The 23,871-nt window shown below is 51.1% G+C and overlaps 1 protein-coding gene across 4 annotated transcripts in view; it reads right to left on the bottom strand.

Annotated features, from left to right (window-relative positions):
• Positions 1-5,339: 5,339 nt before the first annotated feature.
• ANKRD54 (ankyrin repeat domain 54) overlaps positions 5,340-23,871 on the bottom strand; it is a 26,162-nt gene continuing 7,630 nt past the window's right edge. Inside the window, exons 1-8 of one of the 4 annotated variants that reach the window (XM_032139942.2) lie at positions 21,685-22,136; positions 17,652-17,699; positions 13,371-13,469; positions 8,165-8,236; positions 7,640-7,687; positions 7,439-7,563; positions 7,118-7,225; positions 5,340-6,497 (exon numbers count right to left, since the gene is read on the bottom strand). In XM_032139942.2, the coding sequence (XP_031995833.1) occupies positions 6,423-6,497; positions 7,118-7,225; positions 7,439-7,563; positions 7,640-7,687; positions 8,165-8,236; positions 13,371-13,469; positions 17,652-17,699; positions 21,685-22,009 (900 nt within the window). In that variant the 5' untranslated portion in view covers positions 22,010-22,136 and the 3' untranslated portion in view covers positions 5,340-6,422. Of the gene's footprint in view, positions 6,498-7,117; positions 7,226-7,438; positions 7,564-7,639; positions 7,688-8,164; positions 8,237-13,370; positions 13,470-17,651; positions 17,700-21,390; positions 21,626-21,684; positions 22,137-23,871 lie in introns of those variants that run through there. The other 3 variants (XM_032139944.2, XM_058431706.1, XM_032139943.2) reach the window with 3 other exon arrangements.

Raw genomic sequence — 23,871 nt, 5'->3', positions numbered from 1 at the left:
GCCAAGATTGCGCCACGGCACTCCAGCCTAGGTGACAGAGCAAGACTCTGTCTCAAAAAAAAAAAAAGATTTACTCTTTAGGGAGCTCTTTCTGGCTGCCCAGGCAGGCTTTCATGGGGAGGAAGTACAGAGTGTGCCGACTGGAGCAGAGAGATCAGTCAGGAGGCTGGTGTGAGAATCCAGAGAGAAAGACATAGAGGCATTGGAAGTGGTGGGGAGACGTGGACAGATGGGTCAGCCACTTAGGAGGTACAATTGCTAGGACTTGGTGACTGTTGGAGGGTAAGGAGGAGAGAGGTGTCCCAGATGACACCCCAGACTTCTGGTTGGGCTATTTGGGGGTGGCAGTGGGGATAAGTGAGGGGGACAGTTTTGGGGGTCATGGTGGGGGTGTCCACAGAATAGTGGTGTACTCTGAGTACGTGCCACGTTTCAGGCCTGTGTCTGGAACTTATGCCTCATCAGCTTTAGAGATTGAAGATGGAGAAACTGAGGCTCAAAGATTAAGTAGCTTGTCCAAGATCACAGAGCTAGCCAGAAACAGAACTGGGGTTTAACTCAGGTTTGTCTGATTTTGGTTACGTGATCTTTAATGGAAGCCATGGGAGATGAGGCAGGAAGGAATTGGTTGAGGGGGAGGGAGAAATTTGAAATGTGCAAAGGTGACCTCCTCATCCCCTTCACCCCACCCTAGGCAGCCACAGTGGCAAGGCTGTAACTCAGCCCTGCAGAGAGCAGGCAAGTTAACCTATCTCCTCTGCCTGAGGCTGGCAGAACAGCATCATCTGTCAACTTCGAGGTGTGCATCTGGGGAAATAAACACCAATTAATGACCCTGAGGTTTCCTATTCATGAACACCAGTTCTTCAGCCCTGATATAGGTTCATTTGTGAGCCACTGGCTGAATACAAGATGGTATGAGGCCAGAGGGAGAGGCTGAGCAGGGGGTAAAATTGCTTCTGGCTCAAGATCAGACTCTGATTTATTAAGGCATCTGTTTGGTGCCAAGTTAAGTGGCCCAGGCTCTGTGTAGGAGGCGAGGTTGAAGCAGAAAGGGTGGTGAGGGGCAGGGGTGCCAGGATTAGGCTGGAATATCAGGGGGTGCTCTGGGGCTCCCCAAGCTTCCCTGGCCGACCGTGGTGTAGGGGAGGGCGCTGGCCTAGGCATCTGATGAGCCTGCAAGGGCAACTCTGAGAGGCGGCTGATGCAGGGTATAGGCAGAGACTCTGGAGCCATGCTGTTGGCTTTGAATCCAGACTGCTGCGCTTGGCAGCCCTGACCTCTCCACGCCTCAGTGATCTGCTCAACTGAGCTCTGTCTGAGCCAGGTTTCATTCCAGGCACTGCAGATCCTTCCAGAGGGAAGCCTCCTCAGTTGCTCACAGTCTGGCACCAGCTTCATGCAATGTCTCATGGGCTTTCTCCGGCCCTCACAACCCAGTGGAGGAGGCGCGACTCAACCGCCTCTGTCCCTCTGGGCGCACTTCACTGCCAAGTGCATCTGTGGATATGGGCCATCCTTCTGGGCTTCCAAAGCCAGCTGCTGCCCTCTGAGCACAAGGACTAGGAAACACTCTGGGCCTGGAGCCCTGGTCTGGAGCATTAGGCAGGGCTCTTGCATTTCTCTGAGCCCGTTTCCCCATGTGGAAAGTGTGCTGATCAAATCTTCCTGTGGGCACTGAGGGCTCAAATTTGAGATTCAGCATGGGGGTTCGGCTGTCATTCCCCTTTGGCCCCACGGTTGGAGGGAACCAGGGACTTTGTCGGGATTACCTTAGGTTTCAGTCTAGCTTCCTGCCCCAGCTTGGTTTCAGCATCTGAAGTAGTCTGGGGAGCAGGTGGTCCTGGTGGGGGCAGAGGCTTTTCCCCAGACTGAGGTCACACCCAGAGCCAGAAACCTTGGTGGCTGCTCTGGGCTAAGGATGCACCTGGCCCCAGGGTTCAGGTAACTGCCCAATTTACCTGGTTTCTGCCTGCCAGGGCCAATCTTCAGAACTTGAGACTTCCTAGCCTGTCCCACCTCCCTCTCTGGCCAGGTTCGAACCCTCCCGGATCCAGTACTTTTTCCAGGCCATCTCCTGGTTGTCCTCCTTCCCTGAGGCCTGGCTCATGCTGCTCCCCCTACCCACTCACCAAGACCCTCAAGGACCACTCCACACCCAGCTCAGCCCCATCCCCCTGTGTAGTCCTTTCTCTTTCCTCAGGTGACTAGGTGCATATCTTGGTGCTTAAGACGTTCCCTGTCCCTGGGAATGCCCTGCTGGTCAGAGACCAAGGCATTCACTTGGTAAGGCCCGTTGGTTTCTACCAACTGTGTCCCGGGAGCACTGGGGACATTGCACTTTGGAAACCTGGCAGAGGGGATGCTAGACCTGGGCTGGGCTCCACTTACCAGCTGCGTAGCCTCAAGCAAGTTACTTTCTCTTTCTCAGCCTCAATTTCCTGCATCTCTAAGATAGAGAAGGAGAGCAATAAATGACACGGGCTACCTAACACTTTATTCCAAACATTAAATCAAAGGCTTGAATAAAGTCCCTGCTAGCACATAGTAGGAGCTCAACAAATGCTGCCCTCTGTTTTAGGAAACTGGTTGGGAGAAAGTTCTAAATTTGGGGAATGGTAGAAACAGCATGAACTTTGGAGGTAGATCCAGGTTTCAGCCCCAGCTGCTTGGCTGGGTGACCCTGTCTGTTTCCCACCTACAAAAGGCAGCAACAAGGCCACATAGCTTTTTTGTTTGTTTGTTTGTTTGTTTGTTTGTTGAGATGGAGTCTGGCTGTCGCCCAGGCTGGAGTACAGTGGCCCAATCTCAGCTCACTGCAACCTCTGCCTCCCGGGCTTAAGCGATTCTCCTGCCTCAGCCTCCCAAGTAGCTGGAATTACATGCACCTGCCATCACAGCTGGCTAATTTTTGTATTTTTAGTAGAGACGGGGCTTCACCATGTTGGCCAGGCTGGTCTCAAACTCCTGGACTCAAGTGATGCACCTGCCTCGGCCTCCCAAAGCACTGGGATTACAGGTGTGAGCCACCACACCTGGCCAAGGCCACGTATCTTACAGGATGGTTGTGAGGATCTGTATTTCTCTCCAAGTGCTTCCCACTGTTTGCAGGTGGGCAAGGGCAAGGAGGTTGTCCTTTCATTCCCTGCTGTCCTCCCACCTAGAACACCGCCTAGCACATAGCAAGCACTAAGTCAATAAGTCAATTTTTTTTTTTTTTTTTTTTGAGATGGAGTCTCGCTCTTTTGCCTGGGCTGGAGTGAAGTGGCTGAATCTTGGCTCACTGCAACCTCTACCTCCTGGGTTCAAGTGATTCTGTGGCCTCAGCCTCCCGAGTATCTGGGATTACAGGCATGCGCCACCACGTCTGGCTAATTTTTGTATCTTTGGTAGAGATGGGGTTTCGTCGTGTTGGCCAGGCTGGTCTTGAACTCCTGACCTCAGGTGATCCACCTGCCTTGGCCTCTCAAAGTGTTAGGATTACACGCGTGAGCCACTGCGCCCAGCCCAATATTTCTAACATGAAAGAAACGCTAAGTATAAGGCAAAGGATCTTAACTCGCAAGGTGAAATCAACAAATGTGAGTTTCTTCTTCCTGCCATCTTCTAAGCCTTCTTCCGCACCTCCCGGACTCTTCAGTAATTTGCAGAGCAGCCAGCAACCAGCAGAACTCACCCCTGCGAGGACAACCTCAGCTGAGCTCTCTTTCCTGCCCTGGCCCATGGCCAGCTCAGGGACCACTGAGCTCTCTATCCTGCCCAGTCCAGCCAGCTCAGGGACCACTTGGGTGTTTTCTGACTCACTCCAGTGTCTGGGGCCGACTTCATCTGGCTGGCTTTTCAGACACGATTGGGGTTACAGGAAATATCCTGGCTGGAAATCGGGTGAGGCAGATTGGCTGTCTACATGGCTGTCTGGCAAGTGTTTGATGACTGACCTATAAGCCACCTTCAGTCAAGCCATTGGTTCACTGTCTACATGGCCAGGGAGGGAGTCAACAATAGACTCTCCACCTCTGCAAGGGCCAGTTCTCCTGGATCCATGGCTCCAGGGATGGAGGATGCTGCAGGAGACACAGGCCTTGCTTCCCAGCTAAGGACTGTGGGTTATCTCAGGGCGATTTCACAGTCCCAGCATGCCCCAGCTCTCAGCTCTGCAAATACCAAGCAGCTTGCCTAGGGGACAGTGGGCTCAGGAGTGCCCTCGGCAGGCCCTCACCTATCTGCTCCCACAGCTCTGTAGCAAGGGTTCTAACCTTTTTTGAGTGTGGAGCCTGCTGAGAATGAGAATGAGAGCTGTGGACCCTTTTTCCAGAAACGCATGTGTGTACTCTCCACACAAAACCTTGCACCATTTCGGGGGCTCACACCTCCCTAAGGGCTCGCTAATTGAACCCCTTGGGCCTGAGGTTGAGAAACCTTGCCTCAATTCTTCCCCAGGTGATCAGCCCGGGGTGAGAGAGGCCTGGCAAGCAGGACCCACGAGAAAGCCCCCTTCCTGGAGTTTGAGGCCCGCTCCCTCCTGCCCCTGCCTCTCCTCTGTCCTGGACTCCTCTCTGCTCTGCCCCACTCCTGGGGCCATGGCCATGGGGGGCTGTGTTTGGATACAATGGCAGCCCTGGGCCCAGAAAGTGGGCAGGCTCACCTGGAGGAGATCAGAGTAACATGGCAGGAAGCAAGTGAAGAGCCGCCCCAGAACCGCACCTCTGCCCCCCATGTGACTGGGGTGCCATCCTCCCTTACCTCCCTCAGGCAGTGGCCTGAGTTCCACGGGCGGGCCCCACAGCTCCCTCTGCCGCCTCTCTTCAGGCTTAGGGCCATCACACTTTCCCTTCCCCAGCCCTGCCAACCTGGTGGGGCACTGGGCTTCCCTCTCACAGGGTCCTGGGGACAGGCCTACCCTCCATCTCATGCCCACAGACAGACCCTTTTTTCATCCAAGGCCTGGTTCTACGAGTTCAATGCAGATCTGGGCCATACCAAGCTGGGTCTGGGGAACACACTCTCCTCCTCTGAAAGGTAGCCAGGGATTCCAACTTGGTGAAGGGGAGAGTAGGGCAGAGCCAGGCGGGACATGGACTGATCACCTGGAGAAAGTCACCGTCAGCAGCCTTGGCGCAGGGGCGGGCCCGGCAGTGCCATCCCCTGGGTTTCCCCTGAGCAGGCCTCCGCCACGAGCGCACGCTTCCTTCTGCCTGTCCGTGGCCCACAGCAAAGGACTGGCGCTCCTGCGGCGGGGAGGGGGCCTGCTGACAGGACTGAACCTCGAGGTGAGTTTTTGGGGCTTCATTACGATACTAGTTTCTGGTTGCTGCTGCAATAAATTACCACACACTTAGTGACTTAAAACAACACAAATTTATTACCTTAGAGTTCTAAAATCAGCCAGAATTCTAAAATTAGCCTCACTGAGCCAGTCCAGGTGGGAGCAGGGCCGGGGCCTTCCAGGGCTCTGTGGGAGGATGCATTTCCTGGCTCTGAGGTGGCCTGGACTCTGTGGCTTGAGCTGCCCTCCTCAACTCCAGTTTCCTGCTCCATCACTACACCTCCCACCCCCTCTCCCGTCACCTGCTCTACTCTTACACAGACCCAGGTGAGGACATCAAGCCCTCCTGAACAAGCCGGGATAATCTTCCCGGCCAAAGATCCTTAACTTCATTACATCTGCAAAGCCCCTTTGGCCATACAAGGTAATTTCAACAGGTTCCTGGGATTAGGACATGGGCATCTTGGGGGGCCACTACTGGCCTACCACAACTGGGCAGCAAAACTATTACACCCTCCAGTATAATTGTTTTGGGGTTTCAATGACTGGGAGGAAAAGGGTTGGAATTTTTGCTTTGGGGTCCCACTTAACCTTGTATTTTTAAGGTCTGGGACTCACCAACCCTCCCCTTCCAACCAGAGAAACTCACTGCAGTATCTCCTTGAAAGTCTGGTGATGTGTCTAAGTGCTGGTGAGAGGCACAGGACCAACTAAGAGCCCCACGCAGTCCCCCTGGCCACAGGGTGCCTGCCTAAGCCCACACCTGCTAACTGCAACAAGCCCGTGGCCAGGACAGAACACAGGGAAGGGTCTGATGCCTGGAGTGCGCCATGAAGGCCATGGGGCGAGTGAGGTCTGCTGAGATAACGCAGGTCTGCGGAGCTGAAGTGCAGCTGCAGAGGCTGGTCTGGTGCTGTAGGAACTGGAAGAAGCTGGGAGCTGTGGTCCCTGTCCACAGAGATGCTGGAGACTGTGGCTTGGAGTGGCTCTGAGGCCGTGGAGAGAGAGCATCTCTGCCCCACGGCATCTGCCGGGGAGGGCAAGGTCCTCACCAGACAAGTGCAGCTCCAAGTCCCAGATGTTGGGCTTTTTCTTGGTACTGAGACAGCAGTGGGGCAGGGTGGGGCAGTGGCAGGAAGGCAGGGAGCCTCTCTTGCTACCTCTTCTCCATGCTCTGCATCTGCAGACTGAGGGAGGTGAAGCTGGCCAGGAGGTCAGTCACTTCATCCACCTGCAGGACGGAACAGAGGCTCTGTTATGGGACATGGGGTGTGCCAGGGCTCCTGGGTCTCTTCTGCAATCCCACAGGCACAGAACACAGGCACGGTCTCTCCTCCCAGGGTGTGTGGTGGCTTCTGACTATGCAGCAGCTGACCAAGGGTTAATCTTTGACACCAGGTGGCCTAGGGCTGTCCTAGAGGGCAGGGCCATGAACACACACTAGCCACTGGCAACTTCAAAGGAAGTGAACGGAGGCTTTGAAGCCTGCAACCCCACAATCACAGGCTCTTTCTCCCACTTTTTTTGTTTTGAGACAGGGCCTTGCTCCGTTTTTGTTGTTGTTTGTTTTTATAATTTTTGCCTTTTTCCACATGTTCTGAGAGGACCTTGCTTTGTCACTCAGGCTGGAGTTCAGTGGCAATCACAGCTCACTGCAGCCTCGAACTCCTAGTCTCAAGTGATCTTCCCATTTCAGCCTCCCACAGCATTGGGATTACAGGTGTGAGCCCCTGCGGCTGGCCCCAGCCCACAGCCTCTTTCTGATACAAGTGTCTGGTGGCATTGGAGCAGGGTGGACTGGCCCTGAGGCTCCTGCCAGGCCCTGGGTCTGGGCCTGTGGCTGCAGCTCACCTGCTCTTTGGTACTGGTCATCTGCAGGCGGGTACAGAGGTCGTCCAGGCGTTCTCGCTGCTCGTGTTGCCCTAGGCGCTCCAGATACTCCCTCAGCATGTGGATGATCTGGAACAAGAGGGTGAGCTGAGCTGCCTGGGTTCCTAGGGACGCAGACAGGCTGATGCTGCTTCCAAAAAGCACAGTGGAGCAGGTGCCAACTGGGGTCAGTGTGAAACGACCCAGGAGCCCTGGGGCCAGAGGCAGGTGTGTCTGTGGTTAGGTCAGCATCTGTCCAGTGCTGCCTTGGTGCCGTGGGCTCCACATAGGAGGGGTACTCACCTGCTTCACCTCCAGACGCACAGCCTCCAGGCACTGGGCATGGCCCTCCTGCAGGATGTTCAGCTTTGACTTGGCCAGGTGCAGGGGTGTGCGACCAGCTCGGTCCAGGGCGTCCACACGGGCCCCTGCAGGTACCAGCTGAGGTGAGCATTCTGGGGGTGACGGGGAGAGAGAGGACAGAGAGGGGAAGAAACCACATACCTCCTCGTAGCAATGTGGTGATGACAGGAACGTGGTTGGTGCAGGCCGCTGAGGAAGAAGAACAGAGACTTAAGAATCCAAGACCACCAGAACCTGGCTCTGTGTGGCCACTGGAGGGAGCAGGGCTGTGTCTCCCAGACGCCTGTGCCAAGTTATGCCTACTGAGAAGGTATCGCCAAGGCAACAGCTGGGTAGGACTCGGCAGTCAAGTTCAACTCCCTCCCTGTACAGCAGAGGAAACTGAGGCCTGGAGATAGGATCTGCCTCACTGTGAGTCACAGTGCTCAGTGCTGCTGGGCTAGCCTAGGTTGCTAAATTGGCTCTGCCGAGGGCACAGCCAACTGCTAAATGATTGGAAGGCCCACGGGACATGGGCTGCTGGGCAGTGCAGCCCTGAGAGTGCAGGCCTAGGATCTTCCCTGACACTCACAGATTCTGCCAGGAGCATGCCGGGCCCCAGACTCTTCATCTAAAGAGCCTTTCTTTGCTGCAAATGGTTGTCTTAGTGACTTCTGACATGCTTACCCAGGTGCAGTGGCGTGTTCCCCAGCCCATCTCGCTGGTTAGGATCAGCACCATGGTCCAGGAGCAGCTGCACTGGAAACAGGCAAACCCAAGAGGAGTTGTCGGAGGCTTCCACTGCCTGCACCCTGAACCCCTAACCTAGCTAGAGAGGCTGGCTCAGAGTGGGGAACACGGAATGCAAGCATAGATGGCTATGTTACTTCATTCATTCACTCACTCACTCACTCACTTACCAGAGTTCGTGGGCAAGGCCCTGAGGGCCAGGAACTGAGGATTTGGGGAGGGCCTCTTGGCCTATGCAGGTGTAGGAATGAGATTTGAAGGGTTAAGTAAAGTTCTTCCAATAGCAGCTGCTCCTGGTGAAGGCTGTCCAGGGCATCTTCTGCTTCTCCCACAGCCAAGCACCATGGTGGGAATTAAGTCAATAAATGATGCTGAGCTCCATGGATAACCTCTCCCTCCTGGCAGTCTTGGGGTCACCTCAGGGGTGTGCTGTATTATCACCAGGGTCTGCCAATACCCAGAGGGATGCATAGGCAGGTAGCTTGGATCGCAGACATCATATAGGGAGGTCAGGCTGAGCCTCACACCATGTACAAAAACTAATTCAAGAGGGACCATAGACATAAGTGTGAAAGCTAAAACAGTCAGGCTTCCAGAAGAACATGAACATCTTGGGCAGGCAAAGATTTCTTAAATAGGTCACAAAAATACTAACCATAAGAAAGAAAAGGCCAGGCATGGGAGCTCAGGCCTATAATCCCAGCACTTTGGGATGCCGAGGCAGGTGGATCATTTGAGCTCAGGAGTTCAAGACCAGCCTGGGCAACATGGAGAAACCCTTTCTCTATACTAAAAACACAAAAATTAGCTGGGCATAGTGGTGGCAGACCTGTAGTCCCAGCTACTTGGGAGGCTGAGGTGGCAGAGCGGCTTGGGCCCAGGAGGTGGAGGTTGCAGTCAGCTGAGATGGTGACAGTGCACTCCAGCCTAGGCAACAGAGTCAGACCCTGTCTCAAAAAAAAAAAAAAAAAAGAGAGAAAGGAAAGAAATATTGATAAATTGGATTCATTAAAATTAAGAACATGGCCGGGCACAGTGGCTCATGCCTGTAATCCCGGCACTTCGGGAGGCCAAGGCAGCTAGATCATCTGAGGTCAGGAGTTCGAGACCAGGCTGTCCAACATGTTGAAACTGTCTTTACTAAAAACACAAAAATTAGCCGTGCATGGTGGCACACCCCTGTAGTCTCAGCTACTTGGGAGGTTGAGGCAGGAGAATTGCTGGAACCTGGGAGGTGGAGGTTCCAGGGAGCCAAGATCATGCCACTGCACTCCAGCCTGGGCAACAGAGCGAGACTCCATCTCCAAAAAATAAAAAAAATAGGCCAGGGCACGGGAGCTCACGCCTGTAATCCCAGCACTTTGGGAGGCCAAGGCGGGTGGATCACTGGAGGTCAGGAGTTCGAGCCCAGCTTGACCAACATGGCGAAATCCCGTCTCTACTAAAAATAAAAAATTAGCTGGATGTGGTGCTATGCACCTGTAATCTCAGCTACTCAGGAGGCTGAGGTGGGAGAATAGCTTGAACCTGGGAAGCAGAGCTTGCAGTGAGCCGGATCACACCACTGCACTCCAGCCTGGGCAACAGAGTGAGACTCCGTCTCAAATAAATAAATATATAAATAAAAATAAAATTAGAAACTTGTGTTCATCAAAGTATACCACTCAGAAAATGAAATAGCAAGCTCAGAAAATCAAGTCATTTATATTTGACAAATGATTTCTAACCAGAATATACAAAGAATTCTTACAAATCAATAAGAAAAAGGCCAGGCGGAGTGGCTCATGCTTGTAATCTCAATACTTTGGGAGGCCAAGGTGACAGGATCGCCTGAGCCCAAGAGTTAGAGACCAGCTGGGTAACATAGCAGGACCACGTCTCTACAAGATGTTTTAAAATTAGCTGGGCGTGATGGTGTGCACCTGTCGTCCCAGCTACTTGGGAGGCTGAGGCAGGAGGATTGCTTGAGCCTAGGAGATTGAGGCTGCAGTGGGCAGTGATCAGACCACTGCACTTAAGCCTGGATGACAGAGTGAGACTTTGTCTCAAAAAAAGAAAAAGACATAAAACTAATTTGTTTGTTTGTTTTTGAGACAGAGTCTCGCTTTCTCTCCCAGTCTGGAGAGCAGTCTCAGCTCACTGTAAGCTCCGCCTCCCGGCTTCACACCATTCTCCTGCCTCAGCGAGTAGCTGGAACTACAGGCGCCCGCCACCACGCCCAGCTAATATTTTGTATATTTAGTAGAGATGGGGCTTCACCGTGCTAGCCAGGATGGCCTCGATCTCCTGACCTCATGATCCACCTGCCTCAGCCTCCCAAAGTGCTGAGATTACAGGCATGAGCCACTGTGCCCGGCCAAAACTTGTTTTTAAAAAAATGGACAAGGCCGGGCGCGGTGGCTCACGCTTGTAATCCCAGCACTTTGGGAGGCCGAGGCGGGCGGATCACGAGGTCAGGAGATCGAGACCACGGTGAAACCCCGTCTCTACTAAAAATACAAAAAAAATTAGCGGGGCGTGGTGGCGGGCGCCTGTAGTCCCAGCTACTCGGAGAGGCTGAGGCAGGAGAATGGCATGAACCTGGGAGGCAGAGCTTGCAGTGAGCCGAGATTGCGCCACTGCACTCCAGCCTGGGCGACAGAGCGAGACTCCGTCTCAAAAAAAAAAAAAAAAAAAAAAAAAGAGGCTAGGTGCAGTGGCTCACGCCTGTAATCCCAGCACTATGGGAGGCTGAGGCGCAGATCACCTGAGGTCAGGAGTTCGAGACCAGCCTGACCAACATGGAGAAACCCCGTCTCCACTAAAAATACAAAATTAGCCAGGCATGGTGGCGCATGCCTGTAATCCCAGCTACTTGGAATGGTGAGGCAGGAGAATCACTTTAACCCGGGAGGCGGAGGTTGTGGTTAGCCGAGATCACGCCATTGCACTCCAGCCTGGGTGACAGGCAAGACTCCATCTCAAAAAAAAAAAAAAGGCCAATAAACACATGAAGAGGTGCTCAACATTACTGGCCATCAGAGAAATGCAAATTAAACCACCATGAGACACCAAAAGGGCTAAGATTAAAGAGAGACAACAGCAAGCACTGGCAGGGACGTGGGGCTAAGGTGGAACTCTCTTACACTGCTGGTGGGGAGTGGGAGTATGTGTCAGTACATCCCTTTTGGGAAAAGGTTTAGTAGTACCTACTGAAGCTAAATACATGTGTACCCTAGTGACCCAACAATGCCATTCCTAGGTTTATAGAGGATAGATGAGTGCTTACAGCCACAAATCACATATACAAGAATGTTCACAACACTTCATTCATAAAGCTAAAACCTGGAAACAACATAAATGTCCATCAATAGTAGAATGGATAAATGGGGTATATCACAATGAAATACAAACCAGCATAAGAAAGTACAAACTACAGTCCACCCTAACTGTGAGTTCTGTGTCCACAGATTCAATGAACCCTGGACTCAGAACCCGAGGATATAGAGGGCCAACTTCAAGGGACTTGAGCATCCATGGAGTTTGGTATCTGAGTGGGGTCCTGGAACCAATCCCGAGAACACTGAGGGGAGACTGTACTGATATAGGCAGTATTCATGGGTGAATCTCATGGAGATAACTTTGAGTAAAAGTATGCAAGGCCAGCGCAGTGGCTCACGCCTGTAATCCCAGCACTTTGGGAGGCCAACGCAGGTGGATCATGAGGTCAGGAGTTCAAGACCAGCCTGACCAACATGGTGAAACCCCGTCTCTACTAAAAAACACAAAAAAATTAACCGGTGTGGCCGGGTGCAGTTGCTCATGCCTGTAATCCCAGCACTTTGGGAGGCTGAGGCGGGCAGATCACGAGGTCAGGAGATCGAGACCATACTGGCTAATACAGTGAAACCCCGTCTCTACTAAAAACATACAAAAAATTAGCCAGGCGTGGTGGCGGGTGCCTGTAGTCCCAGCTACTCGGGAGGCTGAGGCAGGAGAGTGGTGTGAACCTGGGAGGCGGAGCTTGCAGCGAGCCGAGATGGCACCACTGCACTCCAGCCTGGGCGACAGAGGGAGACTCCGTCTCAAAAAAAAAAAAAAAAAAAAAAAAAGTGTGGTGGTGGGCACCTATAATCCCAGCTACTCAGGAGGCTGAGGCAGGAGAATCACTTAAACCCAGGAGGCAGAGGTTGCAGTGAGCTGAGATAGAGTCACTGAGTCACTGCACTCCAGCCTGGGTAACAGAGCGAGACTCTGTCTCAAAAAAAAAAAAAACAAAAAAAAAGTATGCATAGATGAGTGCTTACCATACGCTTCCATTTATGTGAAATTCAAAAACAGGCAAAACTAGTCTATGATGAACAAGGTCAAGATGGGACTATCTGGGAGGGCATGAGGGAGGCTGCTGGGGTGCTGAAATATTCTCTATCTTCATCTGGTGGCAGTTACACCAATGAATACACATACACAGTTCACTGTTTGGTTAGTATACCACAATTTAAAAACAAAGACTCTGGCCGGGCATGGTGGCTCACGCCTGTAATCCCAGCACTTTGGGAGGCAAGGCGGGTGGATCATAAGGTCAGGAGTTCAAGATCAGCCTAACCAATATGGTGAAACCCCGTCTCTACTAAAAATACAAAAAAAAAAAATTAGCTGGGCATGGTGGCGCACGCCTGTAATCCCAGCTACTCAGGAGGCTGAGGCGGGAGAATTACCTGAACCCAGAAGGCAGAGGTTGCAGTGAGCTGAGATTATGCCATTGCACTCCAGCCTGGGCGACAGAGCAAGACTCCATCTCAAAAAAAAAAGACTCCTAAAAAAAGAGAAAAGCTGCCCTGCTGCTGTGGTTGGCACTGAGTAAATGTTACCTGAAAGTCTTGAAGGCCTGGGCCCTGCACTCTCCAGTGGTCTCTTAGTTTGAGACATCCGATCATCCTCAGTCAATCATATTATCTCCCCCAGGTTTACCCTGCCCCAGTCTAGCATTGCCAGTTCCACAGGCTAACGGAGGGAGAAGGGCAGGGCACTGCAGCGCCAAGTCTTCCTTATATCCAGAACAACTGGGCATCCCAAGGCTGTGCAGACAGGAGCGCCTCCCCCAAGGCCTGTGCAGAGACACTACTTGCCTAGCCCTACTCCCTTCTCCCTCCCCAGGACTCACCAATCTGGTCATTGCCATTGCAGGAGGCAAAGTGTAGAGCTGTGCGGCCCTTGTCATCAGCTGCACAGGGATCCGCGCCATCTTCCAGCAGCTGCTGCACTGACACCACCAAGACGGAGGGAGGAAGGGGGAGAAAGCGGCGATGTTAGCTAAGCTGCAGACCCGAGCGATGGAGAGGGAGGCTCAGGGGTGCCTCTAGACAAGACGTTGACAATGCATAGGAAAGCAGCCCTTCCTAGATGCTGGTCCCATGGGAACAAGCAACTTGTTCTTCTGAGGGCCGTGGATTCTGGGTGCTCAAACTACACGCCTAGTGATAGAACATCGTAGGAGGGCCGGGCGCGGTGGCTCACGCCTGTAATCCCAGCACTTTGGGAGGCTGAGGCGGGCGGATCATGAGGTCAGGAGATCGAGACCATCCTGGCTAACACAGTGAAACCCCATCTCTACTAAAAATACAAAAAATTAGCTGGGCGAGGTGGCGGGCGCCTGTAGTCCCAGCTACTCGGGAGGCTGAGGCAGGAGAATGGCGTGAACCCCGGGGGGCAGAGCCTGCAGTGAGCCGAGATCGCGCCACTGCACTCCAGCCTGGGCGACAGCGAGACTCTGTCTAAAAAAAAAAAAAAAAAAAAAAAAAAAAAAAAAAAAAAAAAAAAAAGAACATCGTAGGAGGTTCTAGGCCCTCAGGGTCAGAAATTTTAGGGTCACAGGAATTCCTAGCATAGACAGTGGTCCCCCTCCCTTGACCTCAGCTTGGATACACATCCGTTCTGGCTGGAAACAGCTGCCCAAGCTATTGGCCTATGCTTTGCTCCCAGCAGGCAGCAATCCCCCGAGGATGCTGAGGGAAGACTGTACTGATACAGGTAGTATTCATGAGTGAATCTTATGGAGATAACTTTGAGTAAAAGTATCCACAGGCTGGGCGCGATGGCTTACACCTGTAATCCCAGCACTTTGGGAGGCCGAGGCAGGTGGATCACCTGAGGTCAGGAGTTCAAGACCAGCTTGGCCAACATGGTGAAACTCTGTCCCTACTGAAAAAAATCCAAAAATTAGCCGGAAAATGATGGCAGGCACCTGTAATCCCAGCTACTTGGGTAGCTGAGGCAAGAGAATCGCTTGAACCTAGGAGGCGGAGATTGCAGTGAGCCGAGAATGCACCACTGCACTCTAGCCTAGGTGACAGAGTAAGACTCTGTCTCAAAAAAAAAAAAAAAAAGCAAATCATCAGAAATCCTGTAGCTGAGGAAGTCAATGGATGAAATAAAACATATAATAGCTTCAACAGCAGACTTGAACAAGCAGAAAAATGAACCTCTGAGCTTAAAGATAGGTCATTTGAAATTATATAGAGGAAAAAAGGATGAGAAAGGAGTACACTGCCAACAGCATGGGGCGGTGGAAAGACTGACTTGGGAGCACAAAGGCCTAGATTTGGGTCCCAGTTCACGAGCAAATGGGAATATCTGCCCTGCTAATTTCCAGAGCTGCTGTGATGAAAATAATGGATATGAAATTCCTTCTTTGGAAAGTAGGGAGGCACTATAAATGTGAGGCATTATGTACTAATGTACATGTCCAGCTAAAATGGAGAAAATTGCTGCCAAATGCCATTTTAGAGCAGACATTTTAGTCTCTTTCCCCCAGCAAACCTCTCAAGGACTTGAGACTTTCAGATGAAGTCCTGACAGCTTCCTCTCCAGGAATCCAGCTGTCTCCTCAAGCTGAGTCAGCCCCTCCCACTTCCATAGCCACTTAGTGCCCTGTTCATCCTGTTCCTCTAGTATTAACAGCTTGTGCTATTTTAGGGTAATCGTTATCACACACTGAGCACCAGCCAGGCGTTATGTACCTGAATGCTAAACCCCTCAATGACCCAGCAAAGTGTCAAGTCCATTTTACAGACCAGGATATCTAGGGCCAAAGAAATTACAAAGGACGTAAGCTACATTAACCCAGATAACAGGAGGCAAAGCTGGAATATAAACCCATGTTTTTCTGGCTCCAAAATTTACACCTCTTCAACTAAACACAAAACTTTACTTTTTTTTTTTTTTTTAATAGTATCACATTACATCCTTCCTCTCCAACTATACTGTACTTTTTTGTTTTGAGGTGGAGTCTCACTTTGTTGCCCAGGCTGGAGTGCAGTGACATGATTTCGACTCACTGCAACCTGCACCTCCCAGGTTCAAGTGATTCTCCTGCCTCAGCCTCCCAAGTAGCTGTGAATACAGGCACATGCCACCATGCCCAGCTGATTTTTGTTTTTAGTAAAGATGGGGTTTCACCACGTTGGCCAGGCTGGTCTGGACCTCCTGACCTCAAGAGATCCGCCCGCCTCAGCCTCCCAAAGTGCTGGGATTACAGGCATGAGTCACCGTGCCCAGCTATACTGTAGATTTCTTGTTTTATCTTTATAACCTTCATGTCAAACATAGTGTCATACAAGTAATACCTGTTTCACTAATGATGCAGACTGGCTGAATAAATGAATAAAAATGGCAAGAAAAAGTTGATGAGAGTCTGGGCACGGTGGCTCATGCTTGTAATCCCAGCACTTTGGGAGGCTGAGACAGGTGGGTCACCCGAGGTCAGGAGTTCGAGACCAGCCTGGGCAACATGGTGAAACTCCATTTCTAATCAAAGTACAAACATTAGCCAGGTGTGGTGGGTGAGTGCCTGTAATCCCAGCTACTGGGGAGACTGAGGCAGGAGAATCGCTTGAGCCAGGGAGGCACAGGCTGCAGTGAGCCAAGATCGCACCACTGCACTCTATGCTGGATGACAGAGCCAGACCCCGTCTCAAAACAAAACAAAAAACTGTGGGGCTGGGCACGGTGGTTCATGCTTGTAATCCCAGCACTTTGGGAGGCTGAGGCGGGCAGATCACCTGAGGTTGGGAGTTCAAGACCAGCCTGACCAACATGGAGAAACCCCTTCTCTACCAAAAATACAAAATTAGCCGGGTGTGGTGGTGTATGCCTGTAATCCCAGCTACTTGGGAGGCTGAGGCAGGAGAATCGCTTGAACCTGGGAGACGGAGGTTGCAGTGAGCCAAGATCACCCCATTGTACTCCAGCCTGGGCAATAAGAGCAAAACTCCATCTCAAAAAACAAATAAATATTTTTTATAGTCTTTGTAACCTTTTTTTTGGTAAAGATGAGGTCTCACTATGTTGCCCAGGCTGGTCTTGAACTCCTGGGCTCAAGTGATTCACCCACCTTGGCCTCCCAAAGTGCTGGGATTACCCATTTTTTTGTTGAGAAAATGTTTATGATACACAAAAAATTATGCAGGCTACAACATGTGTATATAGCAGTTTGCAAGCCAGCCCATAAAGAAAATTCCAGTGTATAGGAAAAAAGCCTTGAAGGATATTCATCAAAATATTAACAGATTAGTTCCTTTGTGGACATGGATGTTTTTCTTATATATTTCTCTAATTTCCACAACATTTTAAAAAAATTTTTTTATTTTATTTATTTATTTATTTTGAGACAGAGTTTCGCTCTGTCGCCCAGGCTAGAGTGCAGTGGCGTGATCTCCGCTCACTGCAACCTCTGCCTCCCGGGTTCAAGCAATTCTCCTGCCTCAGCCTCCCGAGTAGCTGGGACTACAGGCGCCTACCACGACACCCAGCTAATTTTTTGTATTTTCAGTAGAGACGGGGTTTCACAGTGTTAGCCAGGATGATCTCGATCTCCTAACCTCGTGATCCGCCCGGCTCGTCCTCCCAAAGTGCTGGGATTACAGGCCTGAGCCACCACGCCTGGCCAACATTTACTTTTTGTAGAGACGAGGTCTCTCTATGTTGTCCAGGCTGGTCTCGAACTCCTGAGCTCAAGTGATCCTCCTGCCTTAGCCTCCCAAAGTGCTGGGATTACAGGCATGAACCACCTCACCTGGCCGTGGCAGCTAAGTTGAGTATTCACTCCCATTAACCAGAAGTTCCAAAGTTAGTGCCTACTCTTGCAGAAGACTGTGCTGGCTGCCAGGGATACAAAAGTATACGTGGTCTCCACCATCAAGGAGTCCACAGCGTGGTAAATGCTATGATATCAGGAAGTTCGAAGTGACACGGGAGCATGGGGAGAGTGAGTGTCTAAGCCAGACTTACCTTCAGCAAGACGACTGCACAGTCAGACAATAAATACAGTGAGCCTGCTCCAAGGGGGTGAGCTTGCAGACTGCCTTCCCACATATTGATTACCTGGCCTTTTCCTTCCCCAACCAGCCCATGGGACCCTGTAGCTGGACCCACTGTGCACACTCACCTGTTTCCACATCATTGGCATTGGCTGAGTCCCTCAGTCTCTTCAGAGCTGTAAAGAGAGTAACAGATGCCAGTTTAAAAAAACAGCCATGACTGGGCACGGTGGCTCATGCCTATAATCCCAGCACTCTGGGAGGCCAAGGCAGGCAGATCACGAGGTCAGGAAATCAAGACCATCCTGGCTAACATGGTGAAACCCCGTCTCTACTAAAAATACAAAAAAATTAGCCGGGCGTGGTGGCGGGCGCCTGTAGTCCCAGCTACTTGGCAGGCTGAGGCGGGAGAATGGTGTGAACCTGGGAGGCGGAGCTTGCAGTGAGCTGAGATCGCGCCACTGCACTCCAGCCTGGGTGACAGAGTCATGCTCTGTCACAAAAAAAAAAAAAAAAAACACACAGCCATTGGCTGGGCATGATGGCTCACGTCTGTAATCCCAGCACTTTGGGAGGCCGAGGCAGGCGGATCACTTGAGGCCAGGAGTTCAAAACCAGCCTGGACAACATGATGAAACCCCGTCTCTACTTTTTTTATTTTATTTTATTTTATTTTGTTTATTTATTTATTATTTATTTATTTATTTTTTTGAGACAGAGTCTTGCTCTGTCACCCAGGCTGGAGTGCAGTGGCGCGATCTCGGCTCACTGCAAGCTCCGCCTCCCGGGTTCACGCCATTCTCCTGCCTCAGCCTCTCCAAGTAGCTGGGATTACAGGCGCCTGCCACCACGCCTGGCTAATTTTTTGTATTTTTAGTAGAGACGGGGTTTCACCGTGGTCTCGATCTCCTGACCTCGGGATCCGCCCGCCTCAGCCTCCCAAAGTGCTGGGATTACAAGCGTGAGTCACCGCGCCCGGCCTAAAACCCCGTCTCTACTAAAAATACAAAAAAATTAGCCAGGTGTGGTGGCGCATGCCTGTAATCCCAGCTACTCTGGAGGCTGAGGTAGGAGAATCACTTGAACCCAGGACATGGAGGTTGCAGTAAGCCAAAATCACGCCACTGCACTCCAGCCTGGGTGACAGAGTGAAACACTGTCTCAGAAAAAAACAAAAAACAAAAACCAACAACAACAAAAAACCAGCCATCTAGCTGGGTGTGGTGGCGTGCACCTGTAATACCAGCTACTTAGGAGGCCGAGGTAGGAGAATGGGTTGAAGCCGGAAGGCGGAGGCTACAGTGAGCTGAGATCACACCACTGCATTCCAGCCTGGGCAACAAAGCGAGACTGTCTCAGGGAAAAAAAAAAAAAAAAAAGCCATGATGGCCGGGTGCAGTGGCTCATGCCTATAGTCCCAGTACTTTGGGAGGCCAAGGCAGGTGGATCACTTGAGGCCAGGAGTTCAAGACCAGCCCGGCCAACATGCTGAAACCCCATCTCCACTAAAAATACAAAACTAGCCATACGTGGTGACTTATGCCTGTAATCCCAGAACGTTGGAAAGCTGAGGTGGGCAGATTGCCTGTGCTCTGGAGTTTGAAACCACCCTGGGCAACATGGTGAAACCTTGTCTATAGTAAAATACAAAAAATTAGCTGGGCATGGGGGTGCACGCCTACAATCCCAGCTACTTAGGAGGCTCAGGCAGGAGAATCACTTAAGCCCAGGAGGCAGAGGTTGCAGTGAGCCAAGATTGTGCCACTGTACTCCAGCTCGGACAACAGAGTGAGACTCTGTCACAAAAAACAAACAAACAAACAAAAAACAAAACAAAACAAAAAACATAGGCCAGGGACAGTGGCTCACACCTGTAATCCCAACACTTTGAGAGGCCAAGGAGGGTGGATCACGAGGTCAGGAGTTTGAGACCAGCCTGGCCAATAAGGTGAAATCCCTTCTCTACTAAAAATACAAAAATTAGCCAGGCAGTGGTGCATGCCTGTTATCCCAACTACTCAGGGCAGGAGAATCACTTGAACCTGAGAGCCAGAGGTTGCAGTGAGCCAAGATCGCACCACTGCACTCCAGCCTGGGTGATAGAGCAAGACTCCTTCTCAAAATAAATAAATAAATAAATAAATAAATAAATAAATAAATAAAATAAAAACACAAAAATTAGCTGGGTGTGGTGGTGCATGCCTGTAATCCCAGGTACTTGGGAGGCTGAGACACGAGAATCACTTGAGCTCAAAATCACACCATGGCACTCCAGCCTGGGTGGCAGAGCAACACTCCATCTCAAAAAAAAAAAAAAATTTCTCAATCTTAGGTTAAGTTCTAACTTAAATCAATCTAACATGGTAAAACCCCATCCCTACTAAAAATACAAAAACTAGCTGGGTGTGGTGGTGCGGGCCTGTAGTCCCAGCTACTTGGGAGGCTGAGGCAGTGAGCTGAGATTGCACCACTTGCACTGCAGCCTGCGTGGTAAAGCGAGACTCTGTCTCAAAAAAAGAAAAGAAAAGAAAGACAGTGCCCTGGGAACTTGAAATGAGGCGGAGCTAGTACAAAGGCCACATGCTCCTGCAAATCCTCCAAGACTTTTGGAGCCAGATTTCCTCTCTATCACTTATAGTCACAGGGTGACCTTGAGCAAGCTAGTTAACCCAGCTGGGCCTCAGGTCTGTCATCTGCAAAACAAGGCTGAGTTGTTCTGCCACCCCCGAGTTATTGCAAATGATTTACATAGAAGCTCTTTGTGAGCTGGTTACACAGATAATCTTATATTCTCCTTCAAAGCAGGTTGTTCCCAAATGATTTGCCTAAATTTGGTATTTCCTAAGCACAAAGATTTTCCCCCTCCAATGGCTAATGGAAAGCAATGTCTTTGTCATCGGAGATATGGTCAAAAATTGCAGTTCAGATACATGACAATTCCTTGCTTTCATACAGCACTTTATGGTCAATGCAACACTTCCAAATTCTTATTTAATCTTTGCGACATCATTAAAATATGCCTAAAGTCATAGCCAGTCCTGGAAGAAACCCCAAAAGTCCCCATTCTTAATCTCTCAGTGCCTGGGTTTCCATGTCACCCATGTATTATAGAAGACAGTATGGTAGATATACCAGAGAAGTTTGAGTCGGACTGACCCGGATTCTAATACCAGCAACAGCCACTTGCTATGTGACCTGGAATAAGACAATTTCTCTGAGCCTCAGTTTCCTCTTCAGTAAAGTGGGAACAATTTCTATACCTCAAAGAGTTCTTGTGAGGACAAATGATCATGTATCAGCAGTGTTTGGGGCACAACAAAGGCAGCATAACAGCTAAACATCCATTACCTTACTTAACTCATCCCATTTTACAGATGAGAAAACTAAGGCTGAGGCCGGGCCAGTGGCTCATGCCTGTTATGCCAGTACTTTGAGAGGCCGAGGCAGGTGGATCACCTGAGATCAGAGGTTCGAGACCAGTCTGGCCAACATGGCGAAACCCCATCTCTACTAAAATTACGAAAATTAGCCGGGCTTGGTAGTGGGCGCCTGTAACCCCAGCTACTCCGGAGGCTGAGGCAGAAGAATCACTTGAACCCGGGGGGCGGAGGTTGCAGTGAACCAAGATCGCGCCACTGCACTCCAGCCTGGGCAATAGAGCGAGACTCCGTCTCCAAAAAGATAATAAATAAATAAAATAAAAATAAAAAATAGTAAAAAGAAAACTAAGGTTGAAAGGGTCTATCATTTGCCCTAAGGTCTAACTGTGGTAAAGGAGTCCAAGTCCGTGCATTTAAACAAGCTGGTATGACTTGGCTGCAGGCTCTGGCCTCCCCTCTCCATGATAATAAAAGTGTTCCCCAGTACCTCATTTTATTATTCACCAATAAGCGTTCCGAGTCATGGGAAGTTTCCATTCAGAAATTACCCAGTGAGAGAAGACTGGGGTGACTGGCTCAGAGCAGGAAGACTTTCTTAAAAAACCATCATCACCATCGTTACTGAAAGGAGACTCATGGGTCAGTGTGGCCCTCAGCGCGGACGTCGGGGGACCGCGGCTGAGGGTCGGGGGCGACCAAAGCGCGGCCGGCTGTCCTCCGAGGCCCCGCCCCTCGCCCGGGCTGCCCCGCCCCAGACCCCCGCGCCGCTCGCGCAGCTCACCGTGCACCTCCTTGCCCGTGGGCCCAAGCCGCCGGTGGGGCCTGGCGGCGCGCCTCAGCCGGCCGGCGGGTATCTTGCAGCGCAGTTCGTCGCGCGGCTCCGCATCCTGCTGCCACAGGACGTGCAGGTAGCGCAGCGGCGACTGGGCCCCACCGGACGCCCGGCCCGAGAGGCCCGCGCCGCCGCCCAGCGCAGACCCGAAGTCGGCGAAGGAGAAGAGGCCCTCAGCGCCAGTCAGCGGCTCCGGCGCCACCGCGCACTCGCCCTCCGAGCTCGAGTGACCGGAGCGCGGCTGGTCGTCCGCGTCCCCGGCGGCGGCTGCCATGGCAACGGCTCCGCACGGGCCTCGCCGCCTGAGCCTCGTTCCCGACCGACCAACGGACCTACTTCCCTCCGCCCTGAGTCGCGCTGTCAGCGAGCTGGCGGGCGGGTCGGGCCTGCAACCACGGCAACCGAGCGGGGGCGGGCTCAGGCCGAGCCGGAGCGGCGAACCAATGACGACCCTTCCCCTTAAACCCGTCCCAAAACCAATCGGAAAGGGAGGGCACAGTACAAGCAGGATAATTGGACAGGGTTTCCGGCAACGTGACTGACAGACATAGTAACCAATCACAAACTTGAAGTGACCTTGGCTTTCGCTGTACGTTGCTACCGGAGCCAATAAAACAGCATTTCAGACGCTTTTTTTTTTTTTTTTTTTTTTTTTTTTTTTTTTTTTTTTTTTTTTTTTTTTTTTTTTTTTTTTAAGCGACGGAGTCTCGCTCTGCCGCCAGGCTCGCGATCTTGGCTCACTGCAACCTCTGCCTCCCGGGTTCAAGCAATTCTCCTGCCTCAGTCTCCCGAGTAGCTGGGACCACAGGCGCGCGCCACCACGCCCAACTAATTTTTGTATTTTTAGTAGAGACGGGGTTTCACCATGTTAGCCAAGATGGTCTCGATCTCTTGATCTCGAGATTTGCCCGCCTCGGCCTCCCAAAGTGCTGGGATTACAGGCGTGAGCCACCGCGCCCGGCCTTTTTTTTTCTTGTTCCTCTCCATTTCCCGGTCTAATGAGAAAACAAGCAGATACCTTAGCAAATCAGATTAAGATGATTTGCAGGCACTCAGAAAGGAAAATGAAGAAGCCACGCTATCCATGTAGATAGATATAGATGTTATAAATCAATGAACGCAAAAAAAAAAAAATGAACTTCCCACAAATGCGTAAGGTACGTGGGAAAGGGAAAATGTGTTGAAATTTGGAGATATCACTACAAACTGTGAGTAATAGTGTATAAATGCAATGGATTTCCTTTAGTCAGAGTTCTCTAGGTAACCCTGACTTAGATCACTGATCTACAAATATTTGTAATACAAAGTGATTACATTAGAGCAATAGTTTAGTTCAACAGCCAGTCACTGAGCCAGGTAACTGCCAGGTCCTGGACACAGGATCAGACTTGGTGCCCCTGAGATGCTCACAATCCAATGGGAGAAGACCAGGAAACAAGTGTTCCTCAAGCAACATCTCATGGGTGCACCTTTTCGTAAAACTTCTCACAATCCCGTACCCCACAAACACTTCTATAAAGCAGACAAGAAGGACCATCCCTATTTTATAGATGAGGAGTTGAAAAGCAGAGGGAAGAGACTCATTCACAGTTGCCCAGCTCTCACCGGACCAGGTCTTGTGTCCTGGCAAAAGTTCTTCCCATATATAAACCCTCCCACTCAACCCAGTTAAAATGTAATCTTTCGGCACAGTGGGTCACGCCTGTAATCCCAGCACTTTGGGAGGCCAAGATGGGCAGATCACAAGTCAGGAGTTCAAGACAAGCCTGGCCAACATGATGAAACGTCGTTTCTACTAAAAATACAAAAATTAGCTGGGTGTGGTGGCGCACGCCTGTAATTCCAGCTATTCAGGAGACTGAGGCAGGAGAGTCGCTTTAACCTGGGAGGCAGAGGTTGCAGTGAGCTGAGATCGCACCATGGCACTCCAGCCTGGGTGACAGAGCGAGACTCCATCTCAAAAAAAAACAAAAACAAAAACAAAAAAGGCCGGGCGCAGTGGCTCACGCCTGTAATCCCAGCACTTTGGGAGGCCGAGGCAGGTGGATCACGAGGTCAGGAGATCGCGACCATCCTGGCTAACACGGTGAAACCCCGTCTCTACTAAAAATACAAAAAAATTAGCCTGGCATGGCG

This window comes from Hylobates moloch, unplaced genomic scaffold, assembly GCF_009828535.3.
Source record: "Hylobates moloch isolate HMO894 unplaced genomic scaffold, HMol_V3 SCAFFOLD_19, whole genome shotgun sequence".
Taxonomy (NCBI): Eukaryota; Metazoa; Chordata; class Mammalia; order Primates; family Hylobatidae; genus Hylobates; species Hylobates moloch.
This window is presented reverse-complemented; position numbering and strand designations above follow the sequence as displayed.